The following is a 27832-nucleotide window of genomic DNA, read 5'->3' as shown; positions in this document are numbered from 1 at the left end:
CTCAACCTTTGAACAACTAGCTGTAACTGCTTCTCCTCTTGTGGTTAGTCTCTTCATAGTGCATTAGGCTTCACAGGAAATTTAAAAAAGAAACTGATAGTAAGGCCTTTTGCAGTTAAGCATGGCTTAATACCTTTTACATGGAAAGAAATGTTTCTCTGCTGTTATTGATGCACTTTTTCAAGTTATTATTGAAACATATTCCTCGCCTTTCAAATATAAAAATTTAGGTTCAAATGCAACAAGAATACTTAAAACTAGATTTTGAGATGCATATCTTTAGGTTTAGAGAGAAAGCAGTATAAACCAGCCTGAGCTGCAACCTTCTTTCAAACTAAAACAGACATTTGAATGAATACAGCCCTTATGTGAGGATGGCAATGGTCTAGAAAGAAAGCATATAAAACAACTACTGCAAGTTTTGCCACAAAACTGTCAGAAACACCTCACAACCATCACATGAAACAGCAAACCAAATTTGTATAAAATATTTTAATGAAACATGCAGCAGTGATTCTAAGGAAGGACTGAAATTAGCAGGATTACAATAGTTTTTAAACAAAAGATTTTCCTTGAAAAGAAGTACCAAACTTTTAGATGTACTAATTTAAAGTTAATGGACCTTGAGAACAAAAAAAATGGTCTGATTTTCATAAAGACTGAGTATTTAATAACTCCACCGATTTTAGAGGAAATCATACATATTAAATCCTCCTTGTGTCAATCATCCCACATCTTAAATGTCCACTTTGGCTCTGTGAGACTTATGCATCCCTTATGAAAAAACTGGCCTCAGTCAACAAGATCTCTTTATCAAAAGAGGACAAACATCTTCTGTGAAGCTGAAATCCTAGCAGCTCACTGGTTCTCCTCCCTCATTATATACTTTAGTAATATCATGAATGATCGACTAGGGAGGGAAGGAATGGTTACACAAAAATAAGTCCCTGATATTTAGACGAACATGCACACATAAAAGTAATTCAGACTTGAAAAATCCTTCACAAAAATCACAATGCTTCTTTACTTCAATAATTAGTAAATTAAAAAAAAAAAAAATAAGGAAACAAAGAAAACTACTAACCTTCACTTCTGGGGTTGGGTTCTGTACCACCTGGTGTTTTATCTGGCATCTCTGCAGACACCGGGTTAGGAAAACCTAATGGACCCAAAGCAAAGAAAATGTTCTCCATCAAAACCAGTACATTTCAGTAGGACAATTCCCCTGGCCCGTGACCCCCACAAGTATGGATTTTCCATCTTCATCATTTCCATGTTTGCAGGTAAGGTACACAAACAAAACTCCCTAGAGATTAACTGCAACACCATTAACAGAGTGCCCATGCTCAGCCCTCTCTATGGAGCATAACCTATCATCCCCAGCACAAAACTTCAAATGGGTGTTAAATGGGTGTTAAATGATCTTGGCATTTTTAATAATGAAAAGGTAAATTGGATCATTCGATTGCTGCACACGAACCAGGATATTTATTGAACAGATTCAGAATTTCCACAGCTACAGAAGCAATCTGTTTCAAGAATTCATTTGGATAACCCTAAGCAACTTAAAGACTACTGTCCCACTAATGGCTTTGCAGATTTACTGATTTAAGAAGCTCTGAATTAAAAAGCCTCTGTGCTTAGAACAGCGAATCTTCAGAACGCTATCTAGAAACACCATTCTCTCTAATGGTTTTCAGTAATGAAAGAATCAGTCTGTGAAATGTGTTGCTGTTTCCTAGCTTTTTCTAAATTCCACGGAGGATTAATAGTACCAGAGCAGTTCAATCAGGTGTAAAAATGACAACACCCGTACAGAGCCTTCAACATTTTCCTGTAGCATTGTCAATTTTAAAAATTATACCTGAAAGCTGAGGTCCAGTTATTGTCACTGACTAGTATCTTCAGTGACTTCTTTAAAAAACATGGAAGCACATATATTTTAAAATCTAAAGAGTATGCCTCTCCCCATCTCTCTCATAAATGCAAATCAGTTCCACATTGTTGCTAATAATTGCAGAAAATGCTAAACAACTAAAAAAAAAAAAGCACTTTTTTAAATAAAAAAGCCTATTATCACTCCTAGTCATATCACCAACTAATGAAGATTTCTTTTCATGTAACCCTGATAAACTTAATTCTTATAAGATTCGGTTTGCTTTTCTTCTCTGAGAGTTATAACAAAGCTAGTGGAAGGAAGAAAGATCTAAAGAAAGGAAATATAGAGCTCTTCATTTCTTTAACATACCAAGTTTTGAAGTACTTAAAAAAACAATTCAAAGTTTAGCATTCCTTTGTTTATTTATTTATAAATTTCCTAGTTCTAATCTAGGAAGGAAATCTCCAACAAATATTATTCATCACACTGGGAAGGTAAATCTCCCTCTCTCTGTAGTACAGCCAATCAGGACTCATGTAAAATCCATCAGAGAAGCATCATGTAGCTATTAATTCACTGGTAAGATGTAAAAAAAAAAAAAAAAAAAATCTTGCTTGCTTTCTGTACAAATAATCTCCATCCAGCAAAACAATCTTAGTGCAAAATTTGTGATACTACTACCTAAAATTTCAAGATCAACCTTGAAATAAGGTATAAGGTTCTGTATAAGGTGCAATTTACAGTACCTTATAAAAACAGCCCTGTTAGACCCTTCCAAATACTTTTGCAATACAGTTATTGATACAGCTTTGTCTCTGCATCTTAGGCATAGCTATTCCCATAGTCCCTTCGTATTTCTGAACTCATCACTCAATGCTGCTAACTGTTGCTTACTCCTCTGACCACTTTTTCACAGAACATCCCAGTAAGCCAACTTGAAATACATATGCATTCATAATTTATGAATAAACACAGCCATACTGTTTACATTTCTCAATTAAGCAAAACTCTTTAACAGTAACCAAAAACGTTCAGATGTATGACCATGCATTTTCACAGGTCGTAATTAGCCACGGCCACCCAAACAGGCATACTGGGAGGTCCTAGTTCAAGAAATTTTTTGTTCCTTTTAGTAGATTGGTTTGCCTTTAAAATTCTGAGCTGCTAAAAATTCCAGATCAGCTTTAACATTATGAAAAAATAAGATCTCAGTTCCTTTAAACACAGGAACTAAATTAATAGCATGGTACGGTTGAATTCATTCAACATTCAAACATGAAAGCATTTGAACTTATAGCACAAAGACAAAAAGGTACTTTAAAAAAGCTTGCTCAGGAAAAATATGGATTACCTGAATTTCACAGACATATATAGTCCTTGTCTCCTAAGTTAACTGTACTTGACAAAGAAAATATTAAGGGTTTCCAATTATTCAAAATAACTATTAATTGAAGAATCATAATTTTGAATTTTAAAGTTTTATAGAAAAATTTTAATTGAAGACTTTTGTGTCATTTTTGTTCTCTCAGCAATGTATTGCTGTACTCTAAAAAAGCATAAAGCAGCTTGAAAGAAACTTTTGTTTATCATAGGATTGTTTACAGCTGTAACTATGGAATTCAACTATGTATTTATGTTGAACAATGACAATCGCTAACTGAAATCTAACCTGAACCTCCTTCTTTGTGTCAAATCCCTGGCCCTCAGTCTGCATCTGTTCTAGCTGGGAGTAATCATACTTTAGAAAGTTGGTTGGATGTTTTCAGAAACTTTTCAAATCCAGTGCCTTAGACTGACACTGTATTTCTTTCCCATTTTCCAGAGGAGCAATCAGCATCAATATGAAGGTTCTGCTGTGGCCGCTTTATCCACAATAAACATACATGTTCCTTTAAAATATTGCATTTCATTTTTAAATGCAGCTTTTGAGATATAAAGGAGTCAGTGCTTTCTGCATACAAATCAACACATATAAAGCAGCTGTAGCCCTGAAGTTCCACATTACACACTGTGCTGTTAACAGTAAAGCCATCTGCTGGTTTGTTTTTAAACAATATTTAGATAGATGAGTTCTCAAAAAAAAAAAAAAAAGTGTGTAAGAATGCCTGGCATGTAAATGGATATTAGGAGGGGTTTTAATATTAAACATTTTGAAAACAATCAAGGACACTTAGATGCCCATACACACCCTGGACAGAAGGATACACTTCTCAGGTGAACAGTATTGGATGTTGCATTTCTGAATGCAGAACCACTCACAGAATGCCCAAACCAGCACTTAGAATGCCCCATGTTGCAGAACATACTGCAGACTCCAAGGAAGGCTACAGTAAAATTCCCACACACATTAACATGACCAGGATTTGACATTCGGCTGTTAAATACTGCATATAACTTTGTTATAGAATAAGGACATCCATCCCGGATCTAGGTTTTGCCATTTGTTTGCCTATAAAATCCCTTCTGGGGCAGAAGCATTGCTGCTCTGAACCCCACAAGAATAGCTTTGATCCCAGGTCACATAAACCATAAAAGCAAGTTTATATGCTAACACTAACACACTTCTTTCACATGAACCAAGAACTGACACTGAAAGAAACTCTAAATAACAGACAGAAAGAAGATATGAGGACACAAACCACTGTATGCCATCAAGACTTATTCCTGCTTCTATTTACCACCACCCCCCATCCATACCAAGTAACATAGCAATATCTGTTTAAGATTAAAGTGTTATTTCAAGTTAACATTTATTCCTTCAAAATTGCAGAGAATTCTAATGGCTTTTTGCATTCCCTTCCTTTAGAGCTCTGGATGTGGGCATGAGCTTCCATTCTCTAACAGTCCTCTCCTTCAAAGTCCTACAAAAGCATCCCAGCTTTTTTTTTCCCCTGCACATCAACACAGACCAAAATTTTCCAAATCTAGGATATATTTTGGTGGTTAATTTTTGGTGGTGATGGTGGTTGTTTTTTTTGTTAAGATGCTACACGTTTTGCTGATTTTCCCAAACTAGGTCACCCTCGCACCTTCTTTTCCACAGAAAGGCCAGTTAACAGAGGCATTTAGACACAACTGCACCAAGAGATGTGCAGGTCCAAACAAGACCTTCTGATGGCAAGAAGGAGCAAAACCTCCTTTGCACATTGTTTACCCCATGGATGAAAGTCAGAGTAACATCACTCTCTCCTGCCTTCTTCTTCAAACCAGCAGAAAGCTACAGCATCCTCTGCCTTAGTTTCTGGAACTAATCATCCATATTGCAGCTGCAATCCAAAAACACCTATCTTTTTCCCCCTGAAGCAAAGACCAAATCACAGAATGCCTTTGTCATTTTCATTCTGCTTTACCGTAATTCAGTGTGTTTGAATGTGAAAAACATCACAAAAGTTCTAGTATAAGGAATGATCTGTCTGGCTTCTCTGTGGTTTAACTGCTATGCATACATCTTCTCCCTCCTCCAGACCCTCCAGAAGCTTTGAATCCATTCCCAGTGCTATTCCAAGGCTTTGGTCATAGTTTTCCAAACCCACTAAAAGATCAAGTTCAGCAGCTAATTACTGTGTTTCAGTCTGAAAGTTAAGACAGCTTATTTTTCACAAAGTAACACATAATATGAGGTCTAGGAGAGAATGTGACATGGTATCTTCTTCAAACTTTGGATAGAATGAACTTCTTGAAAAGATGAGACGTACTCAACATTTGGTCAGTGTCCAACCACATTGCACGACTCCTTGCTTAACAACCTATGCTGCTACCATGCCAAGTGAAACAAGGAGGAAACCTTCCCCACGGGGTCTTCTGGGAGGAGGAAGAGGGATCAAAACCTTGACTGACACTCCCCAAATACCTTTGTGAAACATAAATTCAAAGCCTAAGCAGAAAGATGTTAGTTTTAATTGGTGAAATGCGCGTATCTACTTCTGATGCATTAACTCTGTGTTGATCACAGCAATTTCTGAACTCAGAACAAGCAATGGCTTTTAGACTCAAGTCGTTTCAGTGCAGGTTGTATGAAATTACTCTTTAATTAATCGCTGTTATTTTTCTTTCTGTAAAAATGAATTGTAAATGAGGAGCTTTGAAAATATCTTCTTCTATACACACAACTTTGCTCAAGGTCAGCCCCACATTGCATATAGTCACGCTGTAGTGCAGAAAGCTGATAGAAATCAACCCAACACCCCTCCTGTGGTGCTGTGAAATCCTGTCTGCACTTTCCCATGATGATGCATATCTGGAGTACAAAAGCACCCATTCCAGCAAGGCTCCCGCAGGTGGCACTAGCTGCTCCTCAGTGCCACACAGGGCTCACCACATAGTGCTTGCAGCAGAAACTGCCTCTCACTTCTGGCCAGCATGCCAAGCAGAAGCTATAAATCCGTCTAGAGTTCAGATACCCTGCTCATCCTGCTTACAGCTCAAGTCTGGATTTGGTCAACCCGACAGCTAAGCCACTGTATCAACCTTTTGCTTACTTCAAAACTTCCTACCATCAGAACGAACCACAGTTCTTTTCTACAGCACTAGGCATTTTTCAAATTAGATACACATATATCACTTCTCTCATGCCTTTGTACATGCTTCCCCCAGAAGCCCTCCCAGGCCTTCACAAAAGTTAAAAACACACACACACAAACAAGAAAAACAAACAAACAACAAAAAAAATCCATCAAAAGATTGTGTTTTGCTCACACACAGTAGGTCACTCACTTCAGACACTCTCTTTTGAATCTAAGCTTGAGAAAATAGATGGACTCCAGTACTGTGGCTCAGCACAGACCATGCCTGGCATGTGCTCTGATGAAAAACGAGGAAGACCAGGAAAAGTAGCAAGATATTTAGGGACTTAGAGGCAAGTCCCAGCACAGAATGCACGAGTACAGCCATAGCAAGTCATAGCTGCTAAGTACAACTATCATATCACAAAATACTGCTGTCATCTACTCAAAGAAAACTGCTACTCAACAAGAAAGTGTATTCTACACAAACCATTTTCAGAGCAATTTAAGCAATAAGACCATTGTAGTGTATTACACCTAGTTACTCCACAAAACCCAACCAAGAGCATAGTTTTCATTACTGAAATTTATAAATACAGAGATTAAATATTTTAATTGAGTTACCATGACATTGTTTTCTGATTTAATTTTTTAGGTAACAATAGTTCTACTGTTAAGTGCTAGTTAGGGCTACCAAAAAAAAAGTGAATTTGAAACAAACTCATTTAAAAAGAAAACAAATGCCTCAGGCACAGAGAAGAACATGCAGTTCAACATCTTCTTTACTAGAAGAGTTTATATCAAGTACCATTAAATTGTAGCTCTTCAGTAATGCACATATCAAGTGCTGAAATAGCACAAAAAAGCATTATGCACATACACCTCCTACACTGCTAATGAGTCTAAAGGATTTTAGGGTACAAGTCTTCCTATTGCAAGAATAGCCAAATCCATAGCCAAAACCATGACATATGCCGTGACCTTTTCCTTGACAGATTCTCTAGTAGTGTAAGAACTTACACAGCCATTTTATCATGTCACCTGAGGGAGCACAGCCCTTACAAGTTTTAAAAAAAAAAAACACAAAAACCACAAAAAACTGTAAGGTTTTAGTTGATATTTTCACTGCTCACTTCCATCGCCTCTTACAAGATGTTTCTCATGAGAAATACAACTGCAGATGCACTAGGTCACTGTTTTGAATAGACTAAATTCTAGTGAGGTGCGCAGCATAAACCCCGCTACTGGGACAAAAGTTCTGGTTTAATAAATTTACAAAAAAGCATTCCACAGCTGGATATGAAGCTGTCAAACCTCAGCAGTAACAAAAATTGTTTTACAGCGCAGGTGGTTAAGGAAAGGAAACTGAAGAGGAAAGCATTTCAGCAGTGTTGATCTCAGAATTATCCAAGCTCCTTTCCAAAGCTCTGAACTTTTCTGCAATTAGGAGAGATGCTGATTTGGCTGCTAAACAGTCATGCAGATGCACACATGTAAAGTTTCCCTCTTTAGTCTTTTCCACATCCAAGTCTTTGGTGCTCAGCAGCTGCAGCTTTAAATTCCTGATTGAGGGCAAGGGCTGCTGCTGCATTGATAAAAAAAAAATAATCCCCAAAACAATTAAAAAGCCAATCAAAGAAACAAACAAGGGCAATAACCCAGCTAGCATCCTAACGGTCATTTTGTAATCCCATTTTCTGTTAGACAGGAAAAAACAAACGAAACCAAAATAACTCCACACTTGTACCTGGCATACATAGTAAAAAGCCCCTGATGCATACTTTCATAGGCTTAATGTCTCCTCCAAATTGCTTTTCTATTACAGATATTGTGTGGTAGCACTTAAAATAGTTCTTTTTTTTGCCTGATGCCTGTGCTTAGGATATCACTACACACTGCTTTGGAAAAAGGCCACTGTTGTGCAAATTCATCAGTTCACCACAGGCTCAAGTAGTGAAGGAAATCAAATCAAAACGGGCTGTGAGGAAGCAAAGCTGTTAGAACACAAAGAATCCAATCAGTGCAAACAAGTCAAATCACAGTGAAAGTAAATTATAATATGCAAAGCCTTAAATTAATTTTAATCCAGTTCTATGTGATGGATAAATTTTAGTGATGAATAACACCAATGGATTCCAATATATCTGAAGAATTTTGTTACTATGGGAGAAACATACATATGGGAGAAACGTTTCTGTTCACATTTCACCTCCTGGCACTTCCTTTTTGCGTTTCCATTTCTGTTACTGGAAATTTCTTGACACTAAGCTGAGTGTCACACTTATTTTACAGAAAAAGGAAAATAACCTTGCCCTCCCTCCACTTAGTAAGGCCATCAGGCTGCGTATATTATGTATGGTAGTGTCTCCTGAAATCACAACACTGTGATAATAATGAAGGTTTTTCTGGGGTTTGTTTTGTTTTAAATGAAAGCTTTATAACCCTCAAAGAGAAACTTTTGATATTTTAAGGTCAGTAGAAAAGCTAATATCTATGGGACAAACAAAATTCATACGTGTTTTAACTTCATGTAGGGACAGAGTCAAGACGCTGAGACAAGGAACATCATCTTCTTAAATTCATAACCAGTACGTAATGTAAGCCTTGAAACCACGTTCATGGACAACTTGACAAAGAGATAAGGTACATCCAAAAGTAAATACTTAAAGACTACAGAACAACTCAATACTTCTTAAGAATATAGACAAGTCCATTTTAGAGTCAGCTGGTATTTCTTCTCTCTGCTTAAATACATGTTTCTGAAAGCTCCCTATAAAGAAAAGAAAAAGGACAAGACAAACACAAAATGCAGCTCTGCACCAAATCAAAATCAGAGGTTTATATCTCTCACGTGCGCATTTTTCAAAGCATCACTACTTTGTTTTTTTCCCAATTTCACTAACAACATAGCAATGAGAATGCATCAAGTCCAGCCAAGCTGTTTTACCTCTTCTATAAAATGCTTGTAATATGTTTGGCTTCATTATATATTTTCAATATATATTTTTATATATATCTTTTATATATATTTTATATGTTTTATATATTCTTATATTTTTTATATATTTTTATATATTTTATATTTCAATATATATTTTTCAATATATATTTGGCTTCATTATATATTTTTCAATATATATTTGGTTTCATTATATATTTTCAAAGAAATAACTTTAGATCTCATTATATTTAAAAAAAAAAACCACAAAAGGTCATACTGACAAAAGACTAAAATGTCAGAGCTGTCCAAAAGGTCTATTTACTTTGATAAAAATTTTCCTAAACAACGTTAATTCCAAGGAAACAAGAGAGAAAGATATTTTCCCCCTCAACTGTAAACTCCTTTGGAGAGCTACAGAGATGGAGGATAAAAAAAAAAATAAAAATGATACAAAGGAATGTTTGGCTTGGCATTGCTGACATGTGTTCATGAAGGGTAAGCCTACTTAAACCAGGATAATCATTTTACATGTGTATCCTTTACTACGTTTCTTTCCATAAAACACAGTCACTCTGATATATTTTGCAAGAAAAGGAATGGGCACAGATTCACCCTCAGCAGAAGGGCTCCTACAAAAACCATTTATCCTTTTAATTTTTTTTCCCTCAACTGCAATTGCCCGAACATGGTATTTCTGCTGAAATTAGAGGTTTAGACTTGGGCTTGGTAATTAATAAACAAGTAATAGTCAGTTGGCTTTTCCAGAAACTGTCATTTGGATGGCTGGCCAACATAGAGCCATGCATAACAAAGTTACTTACATATACCCTGTGAAACATGTTTTTTACCCACAGCCATAAGAAAAAGTTTAAATAACTTTTTGACTACAGTAAAGTGTAATTAATGAAAGTTTCTGGGGTTTTGTTTTCATCACAGAGCATATAACATTAGGCAACAACACAGAAAATAGCGGTTAAAGTTTTCTGAGCCTTGACATGTTCCAGTTGCCCGAACGCCTAGCCTGGCTGGCCCCCAGTTCTGGCTCAGTCAGCTGATGGCAGGACCACTTCATGCTCCTCCAGCTTTTCCTTCTCCCTGCTTTGAGAATACATACATCTGTGTGTATGTATATATATATACACACACATACATATTTATATACACACTGCACACACATGGAAAAAAAGGAAATTAATAACAGACAAATTAACAGTGCTGTGCACATTCACTTTGTCCAAATGAATGGCCTCATAACTCAGACTGGGACATTTCCTGTAAAAACACTCCATTATTTATTAAGGCACTCTAGAGTGCAACTGTTGAAGCACGGCTTGCAGCCAACATATTTTCTAGAGCCAAAGCTTGCAGTTATCTACAGGACACTGAACAGTTATGATAGAGAAACCAGGACCTTCTCACTGTATGTTAGTTTTAAATAATGTGTCCCCAATTCAGCAGAGCTCTGTAACTGCAAGCTTAGTCCTATTCATTTTTTGTGGCATTGAAATGCACATGCATACTGCAGAGTACAGAGAAACTCTGCAGTTTCAAATAATGCTCATGCTTAATCTCTGACAAACCACAGATGTGTATATATGTATATACATATATACATATAAATACATGCATATATTCTTTTCATAAGAATGAATATGGAATATAAAATTAAATATGACTAAAAAGAGAGGAAGTTCTTTCACTCACCAATGATCAACACAAGTAGAGAGCCTAGAAGGCTAAAAGTGTTAAAAGGGAAATCACACACAGTAACAATCTTTAACCTGCTAAAATTTCCAAAGGAATTTGAATTACCTTCTTGAGAGAAGCAGCTGACGAACTGCTAAATAAACATTTCTTTTGGGTTAAAATGGAGTATTCTCTAGACAAGGAAACTCCCTCTATAATGTCATAAACATACAAAGCTTCTTATCTCTAACATGCTTTCTTCAAAAAGATGGATTTATTACTAAATGTTGCATCGCCAAATGAAGACCTCCACTGGCCCCAGATGAGAACACTAGCTCCATTCAGAAAAGATACATGGGGAAAAAATAACTTACAAATGTTATAGTTGGAAAGGTGATTTCCTTCAGCTGAATGTTTTTCTCCTTTCTCCATCTAAGTGACATGGTTTGAACAAATCACGTTGTTTGTAAGTAATTCTCCAAGTCCACATTCTCGTCTTTTCACCTTCTTGCATCAGTGATGAAGGTCACCTTTCCATTTTAATCGCACTGAAGAGTGAAGCTTTTTCTCCTTCTACATAGTTAGTAGGGAATCAGAAACAAATCATACATTCAGCATCCAGCTTTCCTTGATCCAGCTGGGATGCCAGAATTACTGTTAGAGGGATGTCTCTATCCCCACCAAGTAAAATTTTACTAGATGGATCACATGTAATTCAACAACACTAGAAGGCAGCATAAAGGGTAATAAAGTATTTCATTTCTACCTTGAGAAGATTATGAAAAAGAGCAAACAGCTACATAAAGGAATTCACTTCTTCGTCATAAAGAAAGTTAAAACTAATATAATATTCCAATTACGTCAAGAAGTTTCAAAGGACATGTAATGATTATGCACTGTAGTAGAAGTGTGGTGGGATACTAAGACAACTTCACAACTCATTGTACCTTAAATCCTATAGTAAAACTGTACATGAAATCTAATAGCAATAAGAAACCATCGGAAACATTTGTTTCTTTTTCATAATGTATATAATCAACAATGTGGTTCCAAATCCAACTAAAATTCACAAGTTACAGTGTTTTCCCACTGGCAATGCAATACCACTCTGCAGTACAATAGAGATGAATGTGTCTTCCCAGCTATGCCAATTTGTGTAAACACAGAACAAATTCAGGCTACAGGAATATATTTATTTATTTTTTTAATGAAGCAAAGCTTTGTATTCTATTGGTCATTTAATCTAGTACTGGAAATCAATACAAATAAGGGCAGGGTTGGCATCTCTAAATAGGTCTGACTAAAGTAAATATTCAAGGGGATATTAGTCAAATTGGTACCAAGAGCTTTAGCCGGATTCCAAAGCCTTTTGAATTCTCATAGTGAAGCCCGGTGAATTCAGATGAAAGTTCCTTTTCTTCCACTTTTAAGGGAAGACATAACTTAAGTGAACCTTCTGCAAAACAGCCTCCCAAGTTTAGTAATTGGGGAACAGACCTAAAGCACTGCCAAGTCACACAACTCAGCATTTATAAACCTTAATGGTTTATTCAAATATTAAGTACTGATGTACTGAACCAAAAAACACAGAGGTATTCCAGTAATGCTGTTTCAAGTTATGTAATTCCATCCTTGGTACATAAAAATCCCAGTTCCTCCATTCTTGCTGCCTAGCCCACATTTTGTACTCTGAGGGACACAGGCACATGGGGTGCATACTAACGACACTGAGTTCCTGCTCGATCTGATGAAAAGCACAGCCAGGCAAGATCACCACCTGGCCCTGCCTTGGCTCCGAGATGATGTCAGCCTATTCAGCAGGGCAACAGAGGAAAGAAAAAATGTCCCTGCTCTATTTCAAACACACACAAAGGGCCAAGTATATTACCACAAAAAGCAGGAAACCACTCCATTTCATCAACAAATGATGATTCTGCAGCCTCTGAGCCTTACTGCATTTAGGCAAAAGAAGTAAGTAGAGGCAGAAGCATTTGCTCCCTTTAGATTTTGTGACAGTTATTTCCATCTCTCTCACCCTAACCCTGTCACTGTCCCCACACCCCATGCGGAATTCCCAAGGGTATCACCAACCCACTATCGCTTTTTGCCTCACAGTTGCCTCTACATGCTGACCCACCAGGATATGTCAATTTAGCCAGTTATGAATTATTCTGTTTTCGTTATATATATCAAAGTATATATCACACCCAAATCATAACAGCAAATATGACAATCTTCTACCAGGCCTGGCAACATTCTTAGACACATCTGAATTTAATGCTGTAGAATTGCTACCTCAGGTCACCTATAGAATCATAGAATTGTTAGGGCTGGAAAAGACCTTAAGATCATCTAGTTCCAACCCCCCTGCCATGGGCAGGGCCACTTCATACTAGACTATGCCACCCAAGGCCCTCTCCAATCTGTCCTTGAACACTGCCAGGGATGGAGCATTCACAACTTCCTTGGGCATCCTGTTCCAGTGCCTCACCATCTTCACAGTAAGGAACTTCTTCCTTATATATAACCTGAACTTCCCCTGTTCCAGTTTAAACCCATTAACCCATGTCCTTCTTATGCTGAGGACACTAGAACTGCACACAGTACTTTAAGTGGGATCTCACAAGAGCAGAGTAGAGGGGCAGGATCACCTCCTTTGACCTGCTGGTCACATTCTTTTTGATGCAGCCCAGGACATGGTTGGCTTTCTGGGCTGCAAGCGCACACTGCCAGCTCATGTCGAGTTTCTTGTCACAAACTTTGCAAAAATTCTTTGAGCATTTTTCTCTTCAATTTTTCTTGAATTTCACTTCAAACTCCAAAGTTTTAAAGAACTCTGAATGAAGAGCCAGAGACAGATGCACACATTACAAAAACCAGAACAGGCAGGAGATAAAAATAGACAGCCATACTCTCTGGAGAGCAGAAAACATAATTACATTCAATTGAACTATTCTTCCCTTATACATATTCTACCAGCAGTGGCAGGGTACATTTCTACATTTCAGTCGTGAACTCTAAAATGGATCAGGTAAAAATCTTTCAAAAAGTATAACTTTCTGCCTCTATACCTGTGGACACCTTGCTCTGCAACATCTCAGTTCCTGTGTAGCACAACAAATGGTGGATGCCTCCTTTCCCCATGTCGGAGTGAAAGATGTTCCACAAGAAGAGTTCAGAGGCAGCTGCCCAGCTTTCCTGTAGGAAGCAATATGGTCTCATGGCTGTTCCAGAGACAAGTCTGAAGTTTGAGAATCCCTGTGATACCAGCAAGCTAATGCCAGCATGAATTATGAAGCAGAGCCTTAATGGAAGAGAGTTTTTTTGTAGTCTGGGGGCTTTTGAGGGGCTCAGTTTTTAAATCAAATTCCAGTACAGTTTAAGCAAAAGCCATTAAAGTCTGGGGAAAAGCTGCAATGAATCATAACTATTAAAAAACAAAGGCCAAATATTTCAGAACTGGTTAGTCATTTACCCTAATTTGTTGTAAATGGGAACCCAGCATACTTAAAAAAAATAACTACAATGTAGGTTGGAGTAACTACCAAACTCAGAATTATCTGTTCATTTTGTTTTGAGAGTCTTACACCTAAGTGTAAGAAAAGTTCGATCTATTTTAAACCATGTGCCCATGTGGTCCTTCTGTCAAATGATTTTTATTATTTGGCTTTATTTGCAAAACAGATGTGGGGGGTAACAACCACAAACAAAATCAAAGAATGAGGTTTGGATTATGTAAGCCCTGGAGGGCTAAATTAACATAACTTTTATAATGTGTCTAGAATAATTTTGTCTTTTTCCAAATTTAGCTGCCAGCAAAATTTACAAACTCATCTATTAAATTCATTTGTTATAAAAATTACTAGTTAAAACAGATTACCTGTAACTACCAGCTTCATATCTCTGAAGCTGAAGATTCAGCATATTTCTCTAAGGAAGTAAGTGAACTGCTCCACTTTTCAGAGAAGCAATTACAAAACCATAATTTTCCTTTTCCAATTTAAGCATGTATTAAAACTGAAATAGTAAAGTCTGCTTCAACCACATGCATGTTTTGTGGGCTTTTACTGCAGTTTTGCTCTTTTTTCTGCCCTGCAAGTACTCTATCAAAGATCTACTTTAACTGATGCAGCAGAGTGCTTATTGGGCAAGATTATAAAACACCAAGAGCAATAAAGGCTTTCAACCTTTTAACTAAAATAAATGAAAAAAACATGCCTTAGAAAGGACACTAAAATGCCCTACAGATTCAGAACTGGAAGGAGATGGCACACAGGTTCCACAGTGCCTGATTACCTGGCAGTGTTTTACATCCCACTTTTCCTCCGGGCTGCTTGTGCCTGCCCCCCAGGAGGGCTGTGCTCAGCTTTGGAATAAGTGTGAGCCTGCTATTGTAGACCACAGTGAAAACCCTACTCCAAACAGCATGAATTAAGTACTGACACTTTGAAATACATTTTGAAAGCCTTCGACCCTTTCGTTCATCCTATCATAGCAAAAGGCCATGGACACTGGCATCTTCAAGACATCTACCATGAACAGCGTCTTTGCAATCCTAGATTAGCATATAAGAATCATCAAGGCAAAATTATTTGTTTACTTTTAGTGACATAGATCAATGTCAGGAAGTACAATACTATAGAGATATTAAAATATTTGTGTTACAACTATTTATAAATAAAAGCATGTTTACATTATGCTTTCCACACACATGAAATGAAGTTCAGAGAGAGAACTCATATATCTGTACTGCCAATTCATTTTAAGGAAACGCCCAGCTACTAATCTTACTTCCAGCAAGCATGCAGCAGACTTGTGTCCCTCATCTTGAGAGCCAATATCCAAGCAAGTAGGCTCATGCAGGTGAATTTCATGCCTCTGTCATTTACAGTTATTTACACTACAGAATGTACTCAAGTATCAATATCCTTACATCTGATAAAGGTACAGATAAGACAAACTATGATTTGACAATATCAAGAAACATACCTTACTTTCAGTGTTGAAAAGTTGTAAAACAGCTTTATGAGAATTATTGTTTCAGGCATCTAAACTACATCTTGGGTTACAACGTAGGTACATGGAATGAATAGCAAGAGGGACAATGAGCTGTGAACTCATCTCATTATCTCACATGCCCTGTTGCACCACAGCAGATGAAGAACAATGGCACTTGTGTGTGGCTCCTCCACTCCACAGAGTGAAAAGTGCTTAGGGTTTTTGCTTGTCATCTCTTTTCTTAAGTGTGGGAATCAAATCAAAGCTGTTCTCAGGTATGGAAAACAGATAACAACATTGAATGGTAAGTTTGGTTGGTAGTGATTTTTAAAATTCGTTTGTCCTGAGCATCCCACTCCACTGGACAAGCAGTAAACCTCCACCCCGGAAGATAGTCCTAACACACACACACACACACACACACACACACACACACACACACACACACACACAAAATTACATGTATTTTATAGTTTCATCCAGCATGTTACCGCAGGCATGGCTGTGTCTGTTGAAGGCTGCTGGACATTAACAACCCAGCAGATGGTCATTACTCCAAACTCCCCACCCTCCATCATCATTAATTCAGTTGCAAACTCATTACAAGGGGCTATCTCCAATTCATAAAGAACTCATTGTCCTGGCGAAATTAATATCTTTAGATCTTGTACTACCAGGTGTGCCTCAGAGAGACAGTAACATTTTAAATTATAATGTGCTGCTTAAAGTCCACTTCAATGTCATTTCTCATAAAACTATGTACATATTCCCAAAAATAAACACAGAAAACTCTGTATTTTTGGTTTATATTCTAGACAGATTTGGAACAAGTGTCCTCAATTATCCTGCAACCCACTTGATCAAAGGCTCTTTACTCTGAGACTAAAAGTGGCACATAGTCTTTTGAAAAGTTTCACTTCAGCCTGAAAATGAATACAACCTCAACACAGATGTATCCAATAGAGACAGGCAGTTATGGTGCCCATTACATAAGCAACACAATTTAGACTAATAGTAATAATAATAAAGAGGACAAATCAAATTTGCAAGAACTGGAGTAGATCAACTTCATTGATAAGACAGCAGTAGAAGTTTTAATACACATCAAACGGGGAACAAAAAGAGAGTGAATAATTTGGCGTAACTTGAGCTGTGTCATGGCTGACATTCGTAACCCTAATTAAAATAAATAAAAAATAAAAACCACCACAACAACCAAAACCAAACAGAGACAGAACTTTCCAGAGACAATATTCACTTCAGACTTTAATTATATTGCTCTTTTTCCATGGAACTAAACCGTATTTTCTTAAAATCATGTATCTCAGAAACTTCTCTTGCTGATCATTTCATTGAAAACTGTTTATGTGAAATGCTCTGTTTCCAATAAATGCCAACAAAATATTTTGGCTGAAAAATTCCCAACTGGTTTCACTTTTTAAACCATTCCCCAGGTGAAATATTTCGTAAAGTCAAAGGCCTTTCCATTCTTAAAATGTTACACTGTATATTTTAAAAGATACACGCTCACCCTCCTACTGGTACAAACCAAGGAACATCAGTGTTCAAACCTGTACGTATGGAGGGTACTTTTCCTATTTCCACATGGAAGAAACATACATAACAATCATGATTTAAAGGTCTTTCCTAGTCTACCTTGAAAACAGGATTAGAAACTAAACTTCCAACAGCCTTTAACCTTCAGCTGAGCACAGAAAACTCAAATACAAAGTATACAACTATGTTTACAAACTAACTTCACACATCTAAATTACAGAGGCATTCAAGGCCATGTGGTTCTGGGCTGCCTGACCTAGTTGATGTCCCTGCTCAGTGCAGGGGGGTTGAACTAGATGACCTCTGAAGGTCCCTTCCAACCCAAACTATTCTATGATTCTATGCAGTAAACAAATATACTTCAGGCTGGATTTACCCTTGAAGTACAGTTTACAGCCATTACTAAAGGAAAGCAGAGCTCAAATGTCTGCGGGGGTGGCAAACACGCTTGGGAGGCAACAAGGGAGCAAGGGAGAAAGGGGAATATTTAATTTTTTTTAAAGGAAAACAAGGAAAGAAAGGAAAAATCACAGTCATGTCTCCTGTCAAATTCCATAGTAGTACATTTTTTAATTACAGAAGAAACTCACAAATCAAGAACAAAGCATCATTTGATGTACTGGACTTATGTGACCAAAGGCAAGTATGCAAAGATGGGTAGATGGGTTAAGGTTGTTTATTTTTTTTCATGTATTAAATATTTGTTAAATTCCTGCATAACATAACTAATAAAAATAATTACTTTTACAAAGGGTCAAGTGGACAGAACATAATTCTCCCAGAAGGAAGCCAGATGTTTAGTATCTTCAAAGGAATATCCATACTGATTAAAGCAGTAGCTAATCTTTATTTTAGAGGTAGAAAAGTTTATTTTACTGAACAGCTATGTACCATGCTTTAATACCTGCCTCAACAGAACAGGTATTTTTAATAGGATTTTGGGTTGCGTGTATAGTTATCAATGCTCCAATACTCAAGGAGTCGTTTTTCAAAATTATGTAAAACAATCTATAGTCCTGCTCTATGTCACGTATTGCATCTTCACCTCAGGATGAAAGAAGTCACATCTGTTCCCAAAGCCAGGCTTCCATAATAAAAACAGTTTAGCAAACTTCTTTGTAGCAATTTGAATGCATCAAGTCAAATAGATATTCAAGTGTTTCATGTGAGTCACGCAAGAGGTGCATCAATGTAGTACTTAGAATTGCAAATATCTCAAATTAACAGTTGATTTTCTTTCTTAAAATTTACCATAATGCGTTAAGAGATCCATAAAAAGGAATTTGCAAAGACTTGAGCAAATAGATTTGAACTGATTCTGTGGGGTTTTCCCGTATTACTTTGTTGGTGCCATGACTAATATTTAGCTACAACACAGTGCTTGCCAACAGATGTAAGATAAGCCTGAAATCCTATGGGGATACGCTAAATGTTTAAAAGGCTTTGGAAGCATGAACAGGGTCTCTGTGTATCTCACTCAGAAAGCAAAAGGATTATTCAGTTGCTTAAATTACCCTTACACACACAAAAGAAGAGCAACTTTACCACTAGAAAGAAGGGGGGAAACCACCCAATTTAAAATGGGTTTTCTGGCACATGTTTTCGCATTTTCTGGAGTTTGATCTGATCAGGGAAAAGCAGCAATTACAGAAGTTTACACCTTATCTGTGCTGGATAATTATGTAGTTGATTACTCCACATTGTCTAAAAATTTGAAGTGAGGGTGAAATTCAGATCAAAGAAAGGGTCACAGTTTTGATGTCCATTTTGCCAACACCATGCATCACTAGGGCATTAATTGCAGAATAATCCATTTATGGTATCATGAATTTTGTATTCAGCTATGTCAATATTCACCTACAGCACAGTACATTCTTGTTTGCTTTTCCCATCTCTAGTAGAGATTTTGAAAAAACTGTTTAGCTTCCAGCTAAATGGCATCTTATGGGTATCAAGTTGTTCACCTCAGTACCTCCTATGTTAAGTGAGAGAGATCCTCTCTTAAGAGGGCAGGGAAAGAGCAGCTCTTGGGATACCAAGTGACAAGAAAGAGCTGAAAAAACCCTGTCAATTTTATCGAACACATATCAGAAACCACCAAGATAGGTGGCAGCACTTCACAGGTTGCTTACTTCATTTAACCAGTTTCATCCAATCTCAACATAAGCACTATGGGTTTAATTACCAAAATATTTAGCCTGCACAAAAAGCAGAGTACTGGCACCTTGCTTACAAGAAACGCCACAATTAAATAAGATAAAAATAACTAACAAAGGACAACAAAGTTAAGTGATAAGGATTCAGATTTACATAGCTCTTAAAGTTGACTGTTTTTAAAGCATTTTGTGTGGCAAGAGAGAACAAAACACACTTGGTTTGCACAGAGCACATCCCATTTTCACTTGCTTCTTTAGAACACAGGAATCAGAAAGAAAAAAAATGTGGAAAAATTGTGGCTGTTGTGCTGCAGAGGACCAGCTGTGATACACTCCACTTCTATCCAATACCTACTTCACCCAGATGCTCCAGCAGCCTCTCTTATTCATTTCCCCAGTCATCTGTGTTCCACACCTTCAAGTCCCCTTCTCTCAGCCCAACCCTCTCCTATATTTCATCATTCATCTGACCCCAAAATTTCACTCTCTGAAGTCTGTAAAGCCATGTAAGTAGACTCCCTTGGGTTCATCCCTACCCCCTCTCCCAGGGGGCAGAAGCACACCATGAAACTCCCCAGCCAGATCCTCAGCACTCCCAGGAGTTATGCTGCAACACATCAAGCAAAAGATGTTCGAGCAGGAGATGGACAAGGATATAACAGACTTAGAAACTGCATCCTAGAAACTGTCATGAAACCTGTGTGAATGCCTAAGTTTTGGGGTCTTTGGTATGAGTGCTATTTCATTTCACCTCTTCCCCAGAAGAACTGGTTTTCACTGTGATTTTGGAGTGTTACACCTACAATGCAGTGACTATAATACAAAGACACCACTCATTACCTACAACATGAAATCAAAACGTAGACCATTCCAGAAGTCTTTGTAAGATTTTGGTTGGGTGGGTTTTGTGTGTGTGTAAAATACACTTATTTGGAAAAAATATATAAACAAGTCTTTCTATTCCAGCATGCAACTTGTTTTCTGCTCTGGCAACACCTGTGACAAAGGAACAAAACTGTCACATGTCACCCATACACACTTTAACTATTCCTGAACATGACAGAAAAAAAAAAGTAGTCTTCAAGACAGTTTCACTGCTGTACAGGATGCTCAGCAGAAAACAACAGATGTGCTATAATCACTACTGCCCATTCATTTCCTTTCTGTTAGAAGGAAAGCAGCAGTCATCAATTAAGAAACCCTATCTACTGGACGCAAAAGGAAGTATACACTTTTCCTTGGTCATTTGACCGTAACAATAGAAGATGGCAGTGGGAAAGGACCGACTGCTCTCAGCAAGCATGGGGGGAAGATGAAGTGAGTGAGGATTCTGGGATTATTATTTTTTTTTATATATTTATTCAGTTCCTTAAGATACACAGGTTTAAAAAATAAATCACTCTTTAAATAAATGACAGATTATACAAAATCCTAATCATATTATTCCTTAAATACTTCAGACAATTCATTTAATGTTTTTCACAGTGGAAAATCTCAAGCATATGAACTGAGAAGCAGCATTTAGAAAAGTCGTTATAAACTAACAAAGCTTTTTTTTTCAAATAATTATCACAATTTCCATAAAACCATTAGTCTAAATGTACTAAGTATTTAGACTTTTAATATGTCACTGGCATAAGTTATTTGGATTAATATTTTTAAGAAATCTAGTCACATCCTTGGATTCTGCTGTTAAAGTTTACCTTCATTGGTCAGCTTCATTACTCTGAACTAGAATGACAGCTTTCATAAAACTACCAATAACAGAAAACCCTAGAGATGCACTTTATATTATGTGTGTTTCAGTCTGACTACACAAAGGGTTTTGAGGAAACTTATTAAAAGTTGCTAGCTTTAATTAAGGTATTAGGCCCTAATTTAACATGATAAATTAAAACCCAAATATCCCATGGATACTAATGCAACAACTCTAAGAACCTGGTATCTGCTTCCCATAACAGGAAAGCTTTATAAAGCCTTCACATTGCAACTGAACCCCTATTTCTGCCCTGTACCTCTGCTCCATTGCACACCAAAAATAGAACCGATTTAGAGAAAAGCTCACACGTGGGCACACATCATTCTTCTCCACCCCCACACAGCTTTGCAAGCCCTCATGCCACGAAAGACATGGCCTAAACAAAGCACTCAGTGATGTGCAGATGCTCGGGGAATTCTTTTTTGTGTAGTGATTTTCAGTGTAAACACGCTGCATATTAAAACTCATCCTGAATTGTTAGAACAAAGTATATTGATCTGATGTTTTCTTCTCTGATACAACACAGCATGACTGTAAGAACTGCCAAAGACCATTTTCATTCTTTTCAAAGATTAGCATATTCTAAATACAAACATATTGAAACAATTAAAAATAAACAATAGTGTTATAGAACTCAAATAGTTAATAGCAAAATATAAACATATTTCATAAAATATCTCCTGCACCACCTCCAAAAGTTTTTCAGAATGAAAATATTCTTAGAACCTCCAGATTTAATTCTGGCACATGAAGCAAATTTGGCAAAATTACTGGCGGTTATCTGGTACAGATTTTATATTCGTCCCCCAAAGCTGCATCTGCCCAAACCGTTCTGCTATTGTTTTTACAGAACACCACTCCTCATATTTTAGGTTTCTTCCTTTTTCCCATGGTACTAATTCCTTACTAAATGTACTTCATCTAGTCCTTGAATGCCTTATCCTGTTAGTTGATACATTCCCACACACTCCAGTTTTGTTGATACAACAATTTTCTGAAGCACTTCACAGTGAACGCTTGTCTGCCATGGATCCCAGAGAGTCTTAGGAAATCCTCTGCCTCTCAGGACACATGCACAAGCCATGTTATCTCAGCTTTCAATTATAAAAAAAGGTTACTCAAGTCAGATGGTCTGGTTTAGCTTTTCTCTTCATCATGAAAACACATTAAAATTACTGCAACTCAAAACCAAGGCCAAGCAGCACATTTGAAATTAAATGGAAATCAGACAGGGAGGGGAGAGTTTGTGCAAATAGTTCACTTTTTAAGGCCACTAGGCAAATACTCCACATGCATTTGGATATGCACAAATCTCCAGCTAAATAACTGAATTGATTTGCTGTGTGGAACCTAGGAATATACAACTCTCAACATCTGTGGAACAAAAAAATTTCTAGCAATTAAATATCAGCAAATAACAGACAATTAGTGTCCTGAATTTAGGTCATGCCGATTATTTTTCCCTGGTGCATGTTAAAACATGCAGCCTTATTCAAATCTTGCTATTCTTAGCAAATCCTGAAGAGGAATTTCTGGTCTTTCTTCTCTCAGTCTCTGCAAAATGCTTTCCTACTTACAGAGACTCTTCTCCCTTGAATTCAAAGGAAAGTAAGACCTGGCTAATGTTTGTCAGATGTAAGCTTCAGCTGAATGTTATACAGTTCTGCTAGTGTGTATCTATTAAAGCTATGCAATCTCAAAGCATTGGATCTGACACAAAGTTGCCACTCTCCTAAAATTTTATAAACATTTAAACACAACTGGATCATTAATACATACTACAAAATTATTTACAAGCCCCACTATCAGTAGGGTAAAATAATAAGTATTACCAATTAGTGGTCTAATCTAGCATATCAGTATTACCTCTGCAGGTCACAGAAGCCAGAGTGGCAATTAACATAATGCACTTTTAAAAATCATTTTATTTTAAACTAACCCATGCTGTGCTTGTTTCAGCATTAGCACTGGAAGGAGTGAAGTAGGTTATTTATAAGTCACTGAGTTTCTCCACAAAGCAGTGTCTGTGCTGCCACCTACAAAGCCCATCACTGAACGTCTGCTTTCTTCAGACTCCTCTGGGTTGGTACAAGGACTGAGGAGTAAAGGATGGAGAAAAGAACCTTGCCTAACACCCTCTTCTTCTTTAAAATCTCCTGTGGAATCTCCTGACAGCCCTACGGTGATTTCTGGAATGTCAACTTGTTTCAGATAATCAAATGAGTGAAATAAGTTATTACAATCAAGTTACATTTCCATGGCATCTAAACCTGATTTTCCCATGCTTTCAGGTTTCCAGGTCCCCCAAGACTTCCAGATAGTAACAGTACATAAACTAAACTAAACCCTAAAAAAAATAAACTATGAAAGATCAGTTTCCTCTCAAAATGACATATAGTAACATAGGAAGTATCAGGAGACCATAGAAGTTCAAAATTGCCCAAGCCCCATGGAAAGACCCTTGTTTCTCCATGAAAGTGGCTCTTCTGCTTCCAAAAAGAATCAAGCAACAAAACTAAAAGCTACAGACTTTTATCAAAACTTCCATTACAGAAACAGTGCTGAAGCTGAAGACATAACCTCCCCTACCTGCTTAGATCCCCAAAAAATCTGATTTAATTAGCATAAAAACCCACTAGCATGCACAGTGAGAAAACCCACTATCTTGCCTGGCCAACATTTCAGGCCTATACAGTATGGTGACCTGTGGATTTGCATCCTAAGCAGCCTCATGGTCAACTTGGGTATGTTCACTGAACATCAGCAATAATCAGTAATCACTTCAGCCAGAAGCACAAACACCATCTCCTATTAAAAATCAATACATAAAAAATAAAACTTTAAAATAATAATTAAAAAAATTGTACCTGGTAGAGCTCTTATCAACTAAATCACTCTTAAATTTGGCAAAATGGGGTCACTTTTCCTCTCCTTTGTTGAATTTGTGGCATTTTGGAAGAAGAGTAGAAACTATGGAATTAGAGAAAGGAGCACAACTCACTGGGGGGCTGCATTCACCCTAGTATATAGCCTCAGAGCCACGTTCCTTGTACTGCCAACCCGTTCTGCCTTAAAGAGTAGCTGCATAAAATGTAGCACAAGCTAAATCTGGTTCAGACAGGCTAGAGGGTCAGATTTTGAATAGGAATTAGACACTAATATGATTCTGAAAATCCCATTAAGAGTTTTACCACCTCTGCAAGTGCCTACCTACATATCATTAAAAATCAGGATCAGACTGTTTGTGGTTATGTTGTCTGTGTCAGAGTAGGGAAGCGCTGCTGGGTTCCCAAGCTCTAAACCCTGAAAGCTTCAGGCTATGCTCCTTCTGGAAATTGTTAGCACTGATTTTAAACTTAATTACATTAGTGCATGGAAACCTCTATCCAAATGAACCCTCACTTTCCTGGTGAGCAACAGGACACATCTCTAGCCGTTAAAGCAAATCAGAGCCAAGGGTCACTTTCTGAAATCTGTCTTGTTTCTTCTGCCACTTCACAAAAAGCAGCTAGTTGGATACAAGTGTGGTGCAGCTTTTTCTAGAAAAAATCTATTAACTTATCTTGAAGCCTAAAAAACCAAAGGATTCTTGATTTAATGATGGAAAGAACTCAGTTCCTTTGTTAAATTTGTAACCCTTTCCAACTTCAGAACATCAACTGAAACATAAAGCAAGAATTGAACAATCATTTTCATTTCTCTAAGCCATTGCTTTATATTTGCCTGTTCTTGAGGACACTAAGATTAATTTACTCCTCCTTCTTAGCCATTTCTGTGCTAGGGACTCAGCTAACGGTGTCAGTGGAGAATCCACTGACAGAAACCAAGCATCAAATGTTCCTTGCCCTGAACTTCCAAGAAGCTACTGAATGCAAGACTGGATTTTTTCTTTTTTTAATATCACCATAAGGCCTGTTTATATACTTGGAATGGAAACAGTGCACATTCAGCTGCAATTGATTTCCTGTATGGCAAAATACCTCAAGCATTCAGCTGGCTGGGAACTCTGCAGAGGCCTCTTACCATCACCAGTTTTTTGAGACCAGGAAGCTCTGCCCTATGCTTGTTCTTATGCCAGAATAAATAGAGTCACTGCTGAGCATCCAAGTTAATTTGGTCTAGGGGAACCAAATCATAAACAGGCAAAATTTAATGTTTTAAAAATCCATTTAAAAATATCAGTCTACTTGCAGCTTCAACAGTAATACAAGCAATTCAATCTTGCTAATATAGCATAATGTTCATCTACAGATGTTTTCTAAATACGAAACTACTCCATCTGAGAGATGCATCGGGGGGGGGGGGGGGGGGGGGGGGGGGGTATGAAAAATCAATACATCTTCTTCCTCCAGTTGCTATATTTAAAGTAATAAATGAACACTACAATGCAATTTCACAGATCAAAAGACTATACTTTTTCCCTTTTGGTATCAATGAGTGACAATTATAATAACAATTTACTGTATTCAGGTTTTTTCTGTTCATAACTGAACACATAGAATAGCCTCCACTAATACAGCTATGAATCTGATGAAGGAAATACACGAGTAGTTTTACCAGGATCCTGTGATTAGACTGTAAAAGTTGTAACATTCAAATGCCCAACCGCCTGACTGTATCTCAGCTTGTAAATTAAGCAAAATGAAAATACGAAGTGAGCTGTAATTACCATCCCACTTTCCATGTAGTCCATGCAAGTTTCCTTAGCCTCAAATCCTCCAGAGGCAAAGGACTCTATTTCAACTGCTAAAGGCTTTTCTTTAAGAACCCTAGAAAGACACAGACTGGCAACACAACCAAAACCATTGAAATATACACACTTACATATCTACGCATACGCATGCATGTGTGTATTTATCTATATAAATAAATGAAAAATCAGGAAAACAGGCAAACCTGAAGAAGCCAAAACTGTTTATAGGGATACTCTTGTTTTATTTAAGTTTCATCAATAACAGCTTCTCAGTTCCAGAGTAAAATTATTGGCCTAAAGCTGGCAGGTATTTGCTAACTTCCCGAGGGCACAACAGCTTTTCAAAGGGATTGATGACTTCAGACAGGGTCCTTCAGCCACATCAAATTCAATCAAAGTACAGCTATTGGATACTGTAGGGTACTCTTCTATCAACCTTTGACTTTTTCAAGAAGGTTTACTACAGATCTTGGTATTGTCATATTATGTAACAGAACAATCTGTAAGGAAAATTTATTTTTCATCTTGTGAAATTTTGAACCAATTTATCTGAAAAAATGGTTTATTTCTCAAACATTAACATAAGAATATTGCATACTTTCGCACTAGAAACACTACCACAAAGAAAACATACGCATGCCCATCTAAATTGAATATACTGTCATACCTGTTCTTACCTAGTGCCCAACCATAGTAAATCACATCTTGCATCCAGACAACTCCACCATTCCAACTCATATTGTGTATTTAACATAATAAAATGGTGACAACATACACTGTATTATTTTAAAACAAATACTCTTGCCAAACAATACCACATACTGATCCTCTGAGAAAAGTTGAGAAAAGTTATTTTTAGAATTCCCATGTGGAAGATGGCAAACCACTGTGCAGGTCTAATCACCAGTGATGAGGACTAAAGTAAGAATTTATTTGATGTGATTTTTACCGAGTTATGTGCCAGTACTTATATCCCAACTTTTCAGGCCAAGGAAAGCAGCTTGCCCATTAAACCGTCAAGGGAAGGCCACATATTGCAGCACCTTATCATTGCACGATGTAACTGTGATGAACGGACAGATGTGCCGCATTCCAAGGAAATGGATTTATTCCATATGCAATCAGCTGAGCACTTTCCCAAACATATTACGCTAATTTCATGGGCTAGGTACATGCAGCACTCCTAGAGTTTTCTCTACCCATTCACAGCAGTGAACAACATAAAGACTGAGTTGCATGAGAAGGTCAACAGCTAAGAGTGAATCGCAGCCTGAACTCCTCCAAACCATCCCTGGTATGACCTCAAACTGTCCCCAGGAAAGAAGTCAGTGTTGGGCAAGTATGGGCATAGACAAGTAACTCTGACCCATGTACCAGAACAAATCACCTCCTGATATGACTCAACATTTACAAGTCACAAGTAACAGAAACCAACCCAGTACATTCTTATGAAATTGTCAGAAGATGGGCACCACCAATCTTCCATTAAAAACAAAAGGACTCTTCATGCAGCACAGGCATTGAAAAAAAAGAGCAGAAGGAAAAAGATGACCATAGAGTAGGCAGATTTCCTCATCACTACAAGACAGAGGCAATGAAGAGGCATTCAGACAGCCTGGCACCCATATCCCCCCGGAAGCTTGAATAGCTGCATGATGCAT

The 27832-nt window shown here is 37.4% G+C and overlaps 1 protein-coding gene across 2 annotated transcripts in view; it reads right to left on the bottom strand.

Moving 5' to 3' along the window:
* Positions 1-24365, bottom strand: part of PLEKHG1 (pleckstrin homology and RhoGEF domain containing G1) — a 120886-nt gene extending 96521 nt beyond the window's left edge. The window contains exon 1 of one of the 2 annotated variants that reach the window (XM_057405699.1): positions 24346-24365. Coding sequence is in view for 1 of the 2 variants with exons in the window: in XM_057405690.1 (XP_057261673.1) it covers positions 1085-1133 (49 nt within the window). In the remaining variant the exon portion in view is untranslated. Of the gene's footprint in view, positions 1-1084; positions 1190-24345 lie in introns of those variants that run through there. The other variant, XM_057405690.1, reaches the window with a different exon arrangement.
* Positions 24366-27832: the final 3467 nt, after the last annotated feature.

The sequence above is a fragment of the Pezoporus wallicus genome, unplaced genomic scaffold, assembly GCF_028554395.1.
Source record: "Pezoporus wallicus isolate ANWC-B61680 ecotype Strahan unplaced genomic scaffold, APGP_CSIRO_Pwel_v1 contig_3817, whole genome shotgun sequence".
Classification (NCBI taxonomy): domain Eukaryota; kingdom Metazoa; phylum Chordata; class Aves; order Psittaciformes; family Psittacidae; genus Pezoporus; species Pezoporus wallicus.
The sequence above is the reverse complement of the archived record's forward strand: the minus strand, read 5'-3'. Positions and strand labels throughout refer to the sequence as shown.